The 12,804-nt window shown below is 39.6% G+C and overlaps 1 protein-coding gene across 1 annotated transcript in view; it reads right to left on the minus strand.

The window, feature by feature from the left end:
* CNTN3 (contactin 3) overlaps positions 1-12,804 on the minus strand; it is a 112,772-nt gene that overhangs the window by 16,280 nt on the left and 83,688 nt on the right. Inside the window, exons 8-9 of the mRNA XM_076346680.1 lie at positions 12,086-12,215; positions 10,702-10,852 (exon numbers count right to left, since the gene is read on the minus strand). Coding sequence (XP_076202795.1) covers positions 10,702-10,852; positions 12,086-12,215 — 281 coding nt within the window. The remainder of the gene's footprint in view (positions 1-10,701; positions 10,853-12,085; positions 12,216-12,804) is intronic.

Consider the following 12,804-nt stretch of genomic DNA (forward strand, 5'->3'; position numbering starts at 1 on the left):
CAATTACCAACTTGATGTTTGAAAATTTTGTGGCCATACACTGGCAATATACAACAAATTTGAACCCATCATATATTACTCACCATTTTGGACACCAGTAGAACCAATGTTTAAGATACGTGTATGTGCATATGTATGTTAGTATGTTTGTGTGTGTGAGTGAGAAATCCCACATTAAACTCCATCTTTTTCAGCTGCACCAATTGAAACTAGAATAATTTTCAATGGTATTATGTTGCCTCATGCAGTCTTGCATGGTAACTTTGAAATAACTGTGTATCATTCTTATGATGATGCAATGGGATTTTTCATACGCAATCCAGATTTTGCACTTTTCAGGGTTCATATATACAAGCCTAACACCTACTGCATTGAAGTCAATAGCTCATTTGCACAACTGACTCCGTAAAGCAGGATTTAGCCCGTGCAAGTATAAACTCAGTATTTATTTAGAAAGCAAACTGAGACTTCACGCTGTTGCAGACTTCTGTCTCAGTTTATCACCAATGCTGAGCAGGACCTGCAGACATGGTAGACATATGCTTTGTGGAATGACTTGAAGGGAAGAAAATTCCCTCCACCCCACACAAACTCCACCAGTGAGAATCACGCCTAATGGACAGATAGCATGGAACAAAACAGAAAGATGCTTATAAAAGATGTGGACAAAAGACGACTTGCATTACTGATATAGACAGAAGAGCACCAGCATCTCAGCAGTAGACGTGACATCCTAGACAGCAGCACTGGAAGGATGCAAAGGTAAGGCTAATTTGACTCCCTCTTTCCCTATTTCTGCTCCTCCTATCTGTCACATCCTTAGCTGCAGGACCTTCTACCAAGCCTTCCCTAAGATAACCTGGAGCAGCTATATAACTAACCGTATATAAAAATGTCCAGCATAATTAACAAAAAAGTAAACAACATTTTCCTGATATGCCTGATTCTATCTCCGATCACATCAATCCATTTCAAAGGCACCAAGTGAATCACAGCGAGGCTATTCTGCTGGTTCCCTAAGCACCTTAGCTAGAAGGTATTTTGGAAATGCCCCAAACACCCACATCTAGCTACAGAGAAGCAAGAGAACAGCAAACAACAGTAACGCTCCAGGAGAACCTCTAATGGCATTAGTTGGAGTCTTACACAGCTGTCAGAGTAAGTATCAGCTGAGAAGGCAGCAAATGTCATAAAACTTAACATTGCTATCTTCCCTTTCTCAGAAGTCATGAGGAGTTTGCCTTCTCATTTGCATGTACTTCATTATTAAGCTGCTGCTTTATTCAGTACAAAACTAATTAGATACACATCCTTGCTGCTCTTTTTGTTTTTAACACACTTGAGGCAAAATTAGTATCAGTAGATCTCCATCATTTGTCCCAACTGAGATTGAGTTCTCTACAGTTAAATACGTATTACAAAAAGTAGATGGGGAAGTCCGCTGTGTTAGGTGGGAATTGGGATCACTGCCTTTCTTCTCAAAACTTGTCCCAAGCATGGGATAAGCAGGATGCCCACTTGAAAAAACAGGTTCCTTGCTCTTCTGGCATTCACACAGTGTAACTACCAGCTCAGCGTGAGCAATTCTCCATGTGAAGCTCCATATGTGCTACGGTAGCTGATGAAGGATAACGCAAGCTTGAAGCCGCAGCACTGGGTGCAGGGCAAGCCTGTAAAGACTTCTAGGACTGAAGGCAGGCATAGCTAAGACACACCTGGTGAATGCACCACCTTAGATTTATCTGCATTGCCAAAATAAAAATTGGCCCATAAAAGGTATACGCTTCAGTAAGCTGCACTGTCATGAATTATTTATAGTAATTTTTATTATAAATAATACAGTGTTACAATGTTTTGGTTTTTTTTTTTTAAAGCAATTCAGCTGAATCTGTATTTCCGAGAATAATTAAGTTGGTAAATAAGGGCAGCAGAACACGACTCTGGAGTTTGATGGGTTCAGTGATCTTATCCTTCACCCTTAACTTCTCTGATTCTCCAAAACCATGTTCACTAACCGCAGACCACGGCGGTGGGAGTCTATCATGGCTCTGTAGTTGTTACGCTGCTCCTTTCCCTTAATAGCAAGTTCACCTAATCCTCAACACCACATGGAGACTGCATTTTAAATGTCTGAAAGCAGGAGTTTGGATTCCTTCCACAGCTGCACTGCTCTTTACGATGAAACATACTCTAGAAATAAGCACAACTTTTAATGTTTTTTTTCTTAATTATTTTGAATTGCATTTTGTATTTTCTTAAAAAAAGGTGTTGTAACACTCAAGGCTGTAGTTGAGATACATTTCCTTTGGGCAAAGGTGATACAATAATGAAATTAACAGATGCAAATTACAAGAGATAACAAGTCACCCTGTTAGAACGACAGACAAAAGCGTCTTATTTGGGGGAGAGAAAGAGTTATAAAAAGATAGACGGTTTAATCAGTTTACATTTGGAAGTAACCATCTTTGAATCTTCCAAAGTATACTGAGGCACCCAAGCCAATGTGGTGGCGCTTGAAGCATACTCGTAAGGAGGATGTGCTTCACCAGTGTCAGCACAGCTGACCTCCCTGAGGCTTATTAATTTATTTTGGAAAAGTAATATTTGGCTGCACTTTATATTAGATGGAACATTTATAGCTAATTAAGTCTTACCATATGGTTTATAGGTATTTTAAATGTGCTAAAGACATGATTAATATATTTTATAGGCAATTATAACGACATCAATAAAAGGCAACTATCAATTATAGTTGCCAGCAAGCTATTGTGTTGTTGGACTTTCTAGCTATCTGTGTATTTTGCAAAGGCTTGTATTGCATCGTCTACTTTGAAGCAGTTTCCAGCAGAAAAAATGCAAAACCAAATAAAAACCCAACAGTGTTGACAAAGCCTGAGATCAAACAAAGGAAAAAATAGGATCAGGGTACAAACCAGAAAATGTCTACTGTTTAGTTAAAATGAATCACATTTAGAGTGCTCTGAGCTACCTGCAAGTCTAGCTTGCCTAAAATAATTAAGCAACAGGCTTATTAAAACCAAGATATAATTAAGAATCAAGTTTTTTTCCAGAATTAAAAAAAACAACCAACAAATCAATTCTAGAAAAAAATTATTGTCAAAATAAAATCTTTACTGGTAAATTAAAAAGAGAAACTCTTTACTTTTTTTATTGCAAAACAGTAAATGCAGCACAGCCTATGAAAACACTAAATCCAGAAATAGCTCCTGCTGAAACATTAGACAAACTGAAGCTTTTACTATACCTAAAATTATTAGATATTCACACACTGTGCTAAAACAAATGTACTTTGGCTGGCCCACTGCCAGGAAGCAATCTAGATCTCTAATACAAAAAAATTACACATCCTTTGGCGTTCCCTGTATCTACAAGCATTTTTCCAATACGTTTTGCTGAAGGCCAGCAATTTTCAAAGCAAATTCCATTTTCAACAACCTGCACACTTTTGATGCACTGGCAAATGGCAGAAACTTTTAGCCCTGTAAAATAGAGGTAATTGGTGGAATAATGCTTTGCACGTATCCATTTGCACAACTGGAGACTGATTTAGGACCTGTTTGGTCATCAGATCAAAACATCATTGACAAAATCATTCTCTCTCACTAACTCTTGAGCAAAATTGTGGGAAATTGACCTTTGAGACAATTCTTTTTTTCCAATAGTCAAAGGGATGGCATAACTCCCCCACCACCACCTAAACAAACCTACAACAGCCAAAAGTCTTAACTCATGCCCATGCTCTTTGACTGAGGTCAACAGAATGGGGAGAGGGATTAACCAACTTCAGGACTTCAGGGTTCCTGACTTGAGAGGCCCATGTTGGTAAAACTATGAGAGTCTTCCTGTCCCACCCAAACGAGGAGCAGGCATTACAGATCTTCCAGACAGCTGGGGTTACAGTCTCCATCAATTCTGCCCAGTCCGTCAGGTTTTATACATGACATTATAATTTATTAGTTACCTTAGTCATAACCGACCATGGAGAAATCCAACTGTGAAACGAGCGCATGTACTTCTCATACTGATAAATTACTTTACTATTGTTACAGACTGCACCAAATCTTCCTGTTTTCAGATATTGAAACAAATATCATCTGGGACTAGAAGGCAAGTGATGCTCCAGGATGCCAATCTGAGATCTGTCAGCTTCAGTATCTGTAGCGTAAGAATATTCAAGCTATTCTGCATTCACTGACCCCATACCTACTTGCTCAGAGAACAGGGACAGCATTATCAAGAGGTTTGCGTAGTTTTACCTTACTGACCAAAATCCTGTTAAATTGAAGTGTTGGTGCAGTACAGCCATATACCCATGACTACAGGCCAGAACATGCCTCAGGATCCAAGACCACAAGGCTGCCACCCGAAATTTAGTGTCATTAATGAAACTGTTAATGAACGCAAATTTGCTCATCTTCCTGTGACAATACTTTATTATGAAAATAACAGACATAATCAAACTAAGTAATCACTGCCTTTTTTGTCAGATTATTCAGCAGAAAAGCCAACTATTTTAGATCCTTATTGATATGATAATAAACATAAACATACTGCTTTCCAGTTCGTAACACTTCAGTACGAAGGAACAGTGGAAAAGTGGGTCAAAACTGCCTTTTTTATATATCAATCAAATTCCAGCTAAATTAAACCAGATTAATTAACAAGAAAGTCAGCAAAAGAAAAAGCTCCTATTGAAGTACTGGTAAGTAAATGCATTACTTTCCACATCACAGCATTGCAAACTGTAACACAAAATGAAATAAAAATACTTAATTCAAACCGTAGGGAAGATAAAACCAGTAACTGATATTTCTAAGAATCATGCAACATTTTATCAGGAATTATTTCTCCTCTATTTCCTTCCCCCTTAATTTGACATCACTTCACCACAGATAAAGATGCTGAAACTGGAGATTTTAAAGAGAATTGCACTGGAATGCCTTTTAGTGAAGTTAAAGTTTGCAGCAGCTTTTCATCTTTTTCTAGTCTTGGTAAATCTAGAAACGTCTAGGAATAAAGGTGGATTTGTCTACAGGTGAAACACCGCTACATGTGTTCTCAAAATCCCTTGTATTAGTCTGTCTCCAGTCAGGTATTTGAGCCAGGAGCACAGGACCCGCTACAGCCAACGTGCAGCAACTGTCATATACATACATAAAACATTTAAAGAAATCTTTAAAGGGGTTACCTAGGTTACAGCATATTTTGGTATGTCTTCTGTTTTTGATGAGTTAAACTAGTATCAAGTGTATTTAACCTTGGTTAAACGTCTAATCCTCCTTTTTTGGAGGACAAAAGAAAAATAAGAGCACACCCGTCTGGAGATGGAGGTGCCTCAGGCCAGCTTTTCAACACAGAAGGTGGTCCATGAAGGCCACTACAGTTTGCATCCTCTGCTCTCTCTACCTGGAGACACTGGGGGCTATGGCCTGCTGTCACTAGAAGCTGCTCCAGATTAACGTGGAATAAACAAAACCTAGTTGTGGCTCAATGACTGCAGATAAAATAGACTTTAGAGAAATTTTTTTAAAGGCCTTATAGTAGGAGATGGTTGGCAAGGAACAGCCTGAGGAAGTACAAGCAGCTCCCAGAGCGGTGGTACACACTATAACCATAATATGGGGTGAAAAATTACCCGTGCAGGTAATCAGGTACCCTCAGTACCTGATCTGGCAGTCATTAAAGACAAGAGAATTCTTGCTAATTCTTGATTATTATGCTCATTACATCACCCAAAACTATTTATTCCAAAGGTCCAAAACTGCATTCTGGTGGGAAGCATATCTTCCTTCAGTACCCAATTAATTTAATTCCCGGTTTCTGTCTTTCCTTCTGCATGTTCTTCAGTGACCCCTATGCTTTCACTTCTCTCTGTATTCCACTGCTTTTCACTGTCTAGCTCTCTTTATTCAAGATATTAAAAAAACCACAACACATATTTTGCAAAACTAACAAGAAGCAAGATTGTATTCTTCAACGTTGAGCGATTTCTCAGTCCAGAGCTCATGAATCCATTTTGAATTATATTTTCTTCCCTCCACAAGGCATATCATATTCAGCTCATTTAATTAAAATTTACTTAGTCATTATCCAAATCTTCTACATACTGAAAACACAGCACCATTTAAAAATAAATTAAGAATACAAGCAACAGTGCCATCAAAATGAAAATCTTTCAGGCTTTACTGAACTGATGTGGTCAGTACCTCCAGCAAAACATAAGTTCTCTTATGACAAAAAACTATGAATACATTGCAGTAATGGAGTATTTGTGCTTCATTTTTATTATTCAAATGGGAATTTTCTTAAAACATACCGATTCTATCCATGTTGCTGTATCTTACGTGACATTGTCACTTTTACAACTGACACGAAGGACTAGTTCTGCCCTCATGCTAAGCCATGTTTGGCCTCTAAGCCTTCCAGAAAGCCTTCCCAGTTTAGGTACAGTCCAAACTAGCACGGTCTAACCACGGTATCTACACCAGAGTGCTGGTGGAGTGTGCTGGCACATCCTCAGAAGAGGACACGCTCCAACATTTGTGTACGTTTACATGAAAAACAAAACATTACATTGTCCCCGTTCTCTACCAATGCTGAAGAACTCCACTATACCACAAGCAGACCTACCAAAATGCACAAGAATATGGTTTTAACTACTCAAGGGCAAATAGAGTTGGGAAACTATACATGTATTTATCCATGTGGGATATAGTGCAAGAGCTGTTCCCTTGCAGGAACTGACTTCGGGAGACAAAATAACTTGCTGCACTCTTTGAAGACTGGGATTTCCCTCTTGCTCTTTACAAGCAAATGGCAATTGTAAGGGAGGGGAATGTCTCCATCTCACACTCAGTCTCCGTCTCTCTCTCCTAAGGAGCGCTCTGTGAGCCTGAACCCTACTGTAGGTCTGAGCTCCAAATGTAATTAAGCTCATTCTGCCTCCCCTACCTCTCATACGTAAAGAGCATGCTGGACCTCTGTGGCCAGCATTACCCCTTTTGGGAACTCATTCCTCCCTTTTTCTGCAATTAAAAAAGACACACACCCCCCAGCAGACTTCTCCATTAGAAATGTAGTAAATGGTTGAAAAATGTACTGCTAATCAGACACGCTTTCCTGAATTGCAAGAATTGCAGAACTGCAAGAAATTCACGAATTGCAATTATTCACAGCAGACAGTAATGCACCCCAGTGCTTTCTGCAAAGAATCGCATTTCTGCTTTTCTCTGAAGGCGAGTGTACTTAATTTAGATTAATTCAGGATTATTAGCTTGTTATTATGTTTCCTCTGTAAGCCATTTACAGCGTGCTGTCAAAAATACACTGTATACACCTTGGGCCACATTTTGGAAATACCTGCACTTTGCAGAACTAAAAGCCATAATTTATGTTGATAAATCTAAGCAGGCAGCATCATGTATGATCAATACCTCGGATCAAGCCTTGGAACAGGCTGCCCAGGGAAATGGTTGAGTCCCCATCCCTGGAAGTATTTAAAAGACGAGTAGATGAGGCGCTTAGGGACGTGGTTTAGTGGGCATGGTGGTGTTGGGTTGATGGCTGGACTCGATGATCTTAGAGGTCTCTTCCAACCTTAATGATTCTATGATTCTAATACATTTTCAGAAACTGAACATTACTTTCTTTAGCCTGGTACCATCACCACAAATGAAATTGGTGGGTACTGCTTTTGAAGGGCAATCCAAAGCAACCACTAAGACCAGATCTGATGCCTATCCAGACAGATAGCTCACAAAGCAATGCAGAAGTGGTGGCTTGGAATGCTCTTCTCTTGGACATGTGTGGAGCCCTGCAAGGTCCAGGCATGCCTGGCAGCTTTGAATATCATGAATCAAACCTACACAGGTTATCTGAAGGCTGATGACAGGCAGCTCCAACAAGAGACAGGCAGGAACGGGAAGGATACCATTCTCCCTGCCCGCTTTTTTATGGAAATGGTATGGGGTCAAAACCTAGGAATTTTCCTAAATGGAGAGTATCAAGTGCTATGCATTTATGTATATACTCTACAAAAGTGACCATAAAAATAAGAACAAATGAGAATCATCAAAAAGCAACAGGTTTCACATGAGTTTGAGAGATCATTGTGGCCCTGTGTTACAGACTTATTTATCAAAGTGATACCATGTCATTGCAAGACGATGGGAGGTTTCACATAGAAAGAAAAGCCAACTAGTGTTATTTTGAATGAGATTTTGCTTGCTTGCTTGCAGGCATGCAGCCAGCTAGCGAGTCTGTGGTACCGTGTCAAGCTCTGTAATGACAGATGCCTAATCTTCTGCCAAATTGCCACATTTGACACCACTTAACACTTGAACACATGAAACCTATTGTGGTCCCTGTGAAGGAAGAGCCAGAGCTGCACAAATCAAGATGACAGCAAGCGTCCAAACCTTTTGGGTACAAGAAGAGAGCTCTAGCCTTACAATGGAGCAAATAATGGTCTCAATCGCAGCCTCTAAAAGTTTTGGCTTATCTGGTAGCATCTTCTGCATTTAGAAATTTCAAAACAAAACCCTGATGTGGTTTGTGTTTTACAGGAATAGGACTAGAATAATTTCACCTGGTTCAGAAATAGCTTCCTGATGACAGGCTAAGCTTTGTAAAACCTAACACAAAGACGGAAAGGAGCAGGGGCACATTCATGAAATCACAACACTGCCATAGCAATCCTCCTTCAAAAACAAAACGTTCAGTTTCTGCAGTCTCATGTCTGGACTTTTGGACACTTCAGTGATACCATTGTTCCTGAATTATCCTGCTAAGTACAGGGTGATACCAGAATGTTGCAAGAGGAACACTTGCAGTCATCCTGTCCTCACTGCTCCCAGGCAAACCCTATGACTTTCTGCAGCTGTTGCTGTGACTACAGTCTGTATCTAACTCAGATACTCCAGCAACTAGCTGCAGAAAGGCTGACCTCAGGGCAGACTAAACTCCCAAACAGTTATTCCGCTCCTCAGAGTTTTTACAGCCTGTACCGAGTGCTGGAGTGCTGCAGCTGGAATGTCCCAAGTACCAAACTGCCTAGTTTCATGCTAAATCAGATATGTAACTATCTTAATTACACCTTTCATCCAAGGCTATTTTTTCCTGTGCCAGTTCACTACCTGAAACTCCCAGTCTATGCAAATACTGAAATGTAAAACAGAAAGCTTGAAAAGGCAGTAATCCCTAAAGTTGAAGAGATGAAAAGCAAAGGGCTGCTCCTGAGTGCAGAGACCTACGCTTCTGTATAGTTTGATTATACAACTTCATCAGTAGACTTGTGCAATTTTAGTTTATGACTAATTCAATAATGCTTTAATGGTTATTGCTGGAAAAAAAATGTTTACATGTTGTTGGAAGTCAACAGCTGAGGATATAGGCAAATCACAAACTCTCCACTGAGAATTACTAACACCAAAACACATTCACTATCATGTAAACACTAAAGATGTTATCATTGGTAGATAAAGTTCATGGTTGCTTGAAAGGAACCTGAAAATGTATTTTCATTTTCTTTTCCTGTTTTCATCTGAACAACATGCACGTGAAATTAAGTATATGTATGAACAAGTACGTTCATAATGAGTACACATCTCATTTTCTTTCACACACCTCTTCGCTCTTCCTGAAGTCACACAATCTTAATCTTTTCAATGGCTGAACTGACTAGAGATCCATTAGTCACGCTTCTAAATATTTTCATCACCCATCCGTCATCTACCTCTACTACGTATTTGAGAGAAGATGACCAGCACTTAACGCAATATCCAAGGGAATGGGTTTTTTGTAATGGCATAACAAAATTTTAAAAGTTATTTTTGTTCTGTCCCATACATATCACCACCATATTATTTAACCGATAATGCATACCGAGCAGATGTTTGCACCCACCTGTGCATGGTGATGCTTGTATTACTGTCCTAAGTGTGCCCAGTTAATTTACAACACTTGGATACAAGTGGGTTTACTGTTTTACTTCTTCTTTCCAAAGTGTAATACACATTTGCCAATATTCATTTTCATCTGTCACCATTCAGCTCAAGTGCTTGGGTTTATGAGGTCCGTCTTGCAACCACCTGGAAAACCTTGCGTAATTCTTTTGTGTGTGTGTGTGTGACCTACAATTTTGAGTCATCTTTGTGATGACTTTTTCCATATAAACAAACACAGTACTAGAACAGTAAAAATCAAACTATTAGAATGGTAAGAGTGCTATTCTGGACCTACCAATTATTAACTTTTACCAACTGGATTTTTTTGTTTTTAAATCTCCTTTTTTCCCCTCGGCCACATTACCACCATGGCTGTAATATGCCTCATCTGCCTCCTTGCCAGCATTTTCAGAGTATTTTGTTGAAGGCTTTAAATACTGTTCTATAAGCTTTGTATTTCCAGTTTTCTATCAGCACCTGGTTCTCTCTAAATCAGGCCAAACTCTACATTAAACTGAAAATAAAATCTGGTCCTTGACCTTAAAGAAAGCAATATGCATGTACTCTCAGTGCTCAGATACAACAACAATTAAAAAACAACCAAACAATGCCCCCAGCCAGACAGACTTCAGAGAGACTTTACAACTATTTGGATCTACAGATGACACTATTGCATAAAAAGACATAAACAAGCTTTTTGTAAGATTAAAACAAATAAACCAATATAACTTGATACCTTTCATTTTCGTGTAGCTGCTCACCTCCCTTCTTCCAGGAGCATTTGGCCTTAGGGGAAGCTTTGGGTTTGCATTCAAAAGTAACTGTGCTACCTATTTGAACCTGGATCAGTTTCTTCATTGGATTCTTGGAAAAATCTGGCGCAGAAGCTAAAATAGAAGGGATAGTAATAGTGAAATAAAGCACCTTTAATTATATTAATGATACTACTATTTAGCACTTACATGACACTTCTCAGCTTCCAAACATAATTAAAAACCTGAATCGGTTAATTCAACCAGATCTTCTACTGGACAATTATGCACTTCTCCTCCTTATACTGGTACGAAAGTAAAGGTCTCAGTTGTGCAGAGTACATCGCCTAATGAAGCACGCACAGATCACCACACCGACTTTGAGCTGAAGCTCACTGAACCCAACGAGTGTTAAGCACATGCCTAACTTTACACTTTACTGAATGTGAGGTACATGACGTGTCTAAGTCCAGGGAGGGCAGTCAACACCAGCAGTCTCATTAAACCTCAAGGAACTGGTTGGCTTCTAGTTATTCAGATATGTTAGATGACACAAAATTACAGCGCAGCTCATTCTGAAATGGGTATAGTTTGCATTAACTAACAGTTAAGAAAAGGCACATGGCTTCTACCTATACTAACAACGAACTTCGAAAGGAAATTCAGTATTTTAGGAGACCAAGGCTGAGGGAGCAGTCTGCTGATTGACTGCAATCTTAACAACAGAAAGGAAGTAACTCACGTCCCCAAAACACACTGCTCTTACAGGCTTAGTTTTGACATCAGTCTACGTTGGAGGTAGAAATCACGCAGGCATATGAGTGCATGAGGCAGTCACAAGTTCAGCGTTTCCCTCAAACAAACGGTTGTCACTACTTTAGACTCAAGCACACACCGTCTGAATGACGCAATGACAATCTCTTGTCCCCTCAATCAAGAAAGGCTGCACACAAGAGCGGCCTATTGCTTTTAAATGACATGGCTCCCCTGGGAGCACTGGAGCCGCGGTGCGGAAGGCGAGTGCAGCTGACTGATGTGCTGAGCCAGTGCTGCCTCCAGACCACCTGAGCGGTTTTAATCTTCGGGCCTGTGTCCAAGCCCCCATCTCTGCTCTTCCCCTAATGAATAATTTAGCTGTGTTCTGTTTTAAAGCAATGAATGATTGGACTGCAAATCCTCTGGAAGCAGATGAGTCAACTCCCCGGCACTGCAGATAAAAAGATATTAGGTCGACAAAAATGTTTATTTCAGTTATAGCATCTGAGTGAGTTAAATTTGAGATCACGGCGAGGTGGAATATGAGGCAGGTGGAGGGTGTGTGGAGAGGAAGAATGAGGTTTGTGTTTTAGCGAAAAAGGAAAATCTTACCTACAACCCTGAGTTCTGCACTCGAATAGATGACACCATGTTTATTTTCAGCTATGCATTGGTATCTGCCAGAATCTGTCAGATTTAGATTTGATATTGTAAGTGCACCATTTTCAATTTGGATCCTTCCCTGAGTATTAAGAAAAATAACTTTATTGATGATATATTTCCCGTGAAAAATTTAAAATAAGTAAGAAATATAAATAGGACTGCATAAATACAATAAATGGGGTAAAGGTAACAGCACAATCATGAGAACAGTTCTAAAATAAGTGACATGACCACATCATGGTATGGCAACAGTGATCAAATACGGAGACTCGGCAACACAGTGTATGAAATCGATTCTTCAAACTTGCTCAGTTTCACAGAGGCTTTGCAATCTCAAATACCCTCGTATTTCCCCAGAAATACAGACAAAATCATACTATGCTCCTCACGACAGACCAGAGTATCCAAACTATACAGATGGCACTGGCATTTCATACTATTTAGAGATTTCACACATGCCATTTGCTAATGAGCTCTCTGTAATACTATGCAGAAAAAATTCCAACAGTCATTAAACGGAAGACATATTTAAGTGCCTTTGAGCCAACAAAGCTACTGAAGTATAGGGATCTTCTCACCTTGCTTATTCTTGGAAAGCTGTAAAAATTACGGTAAGAAGTGACTAGTTTGAGGATGGAGTGGCAGGAACTGGTGAGAAAAGGAACCAG

This window comes from Aptenodytes patagonicus, chromosome 8 (genome assembly GCF_965638725.1).
Source record: "Aptenodytes patagonicus chromosome 8, bAptPat1.pri.cur, whole genome shotgun sequence".
Lineage (NCBI taxonomy): Eukaryota > Metazoa > Chordata > Aves > Sphenisciformes > Spheniscidae > Aptenodytes > Aptenodytes patagonicus.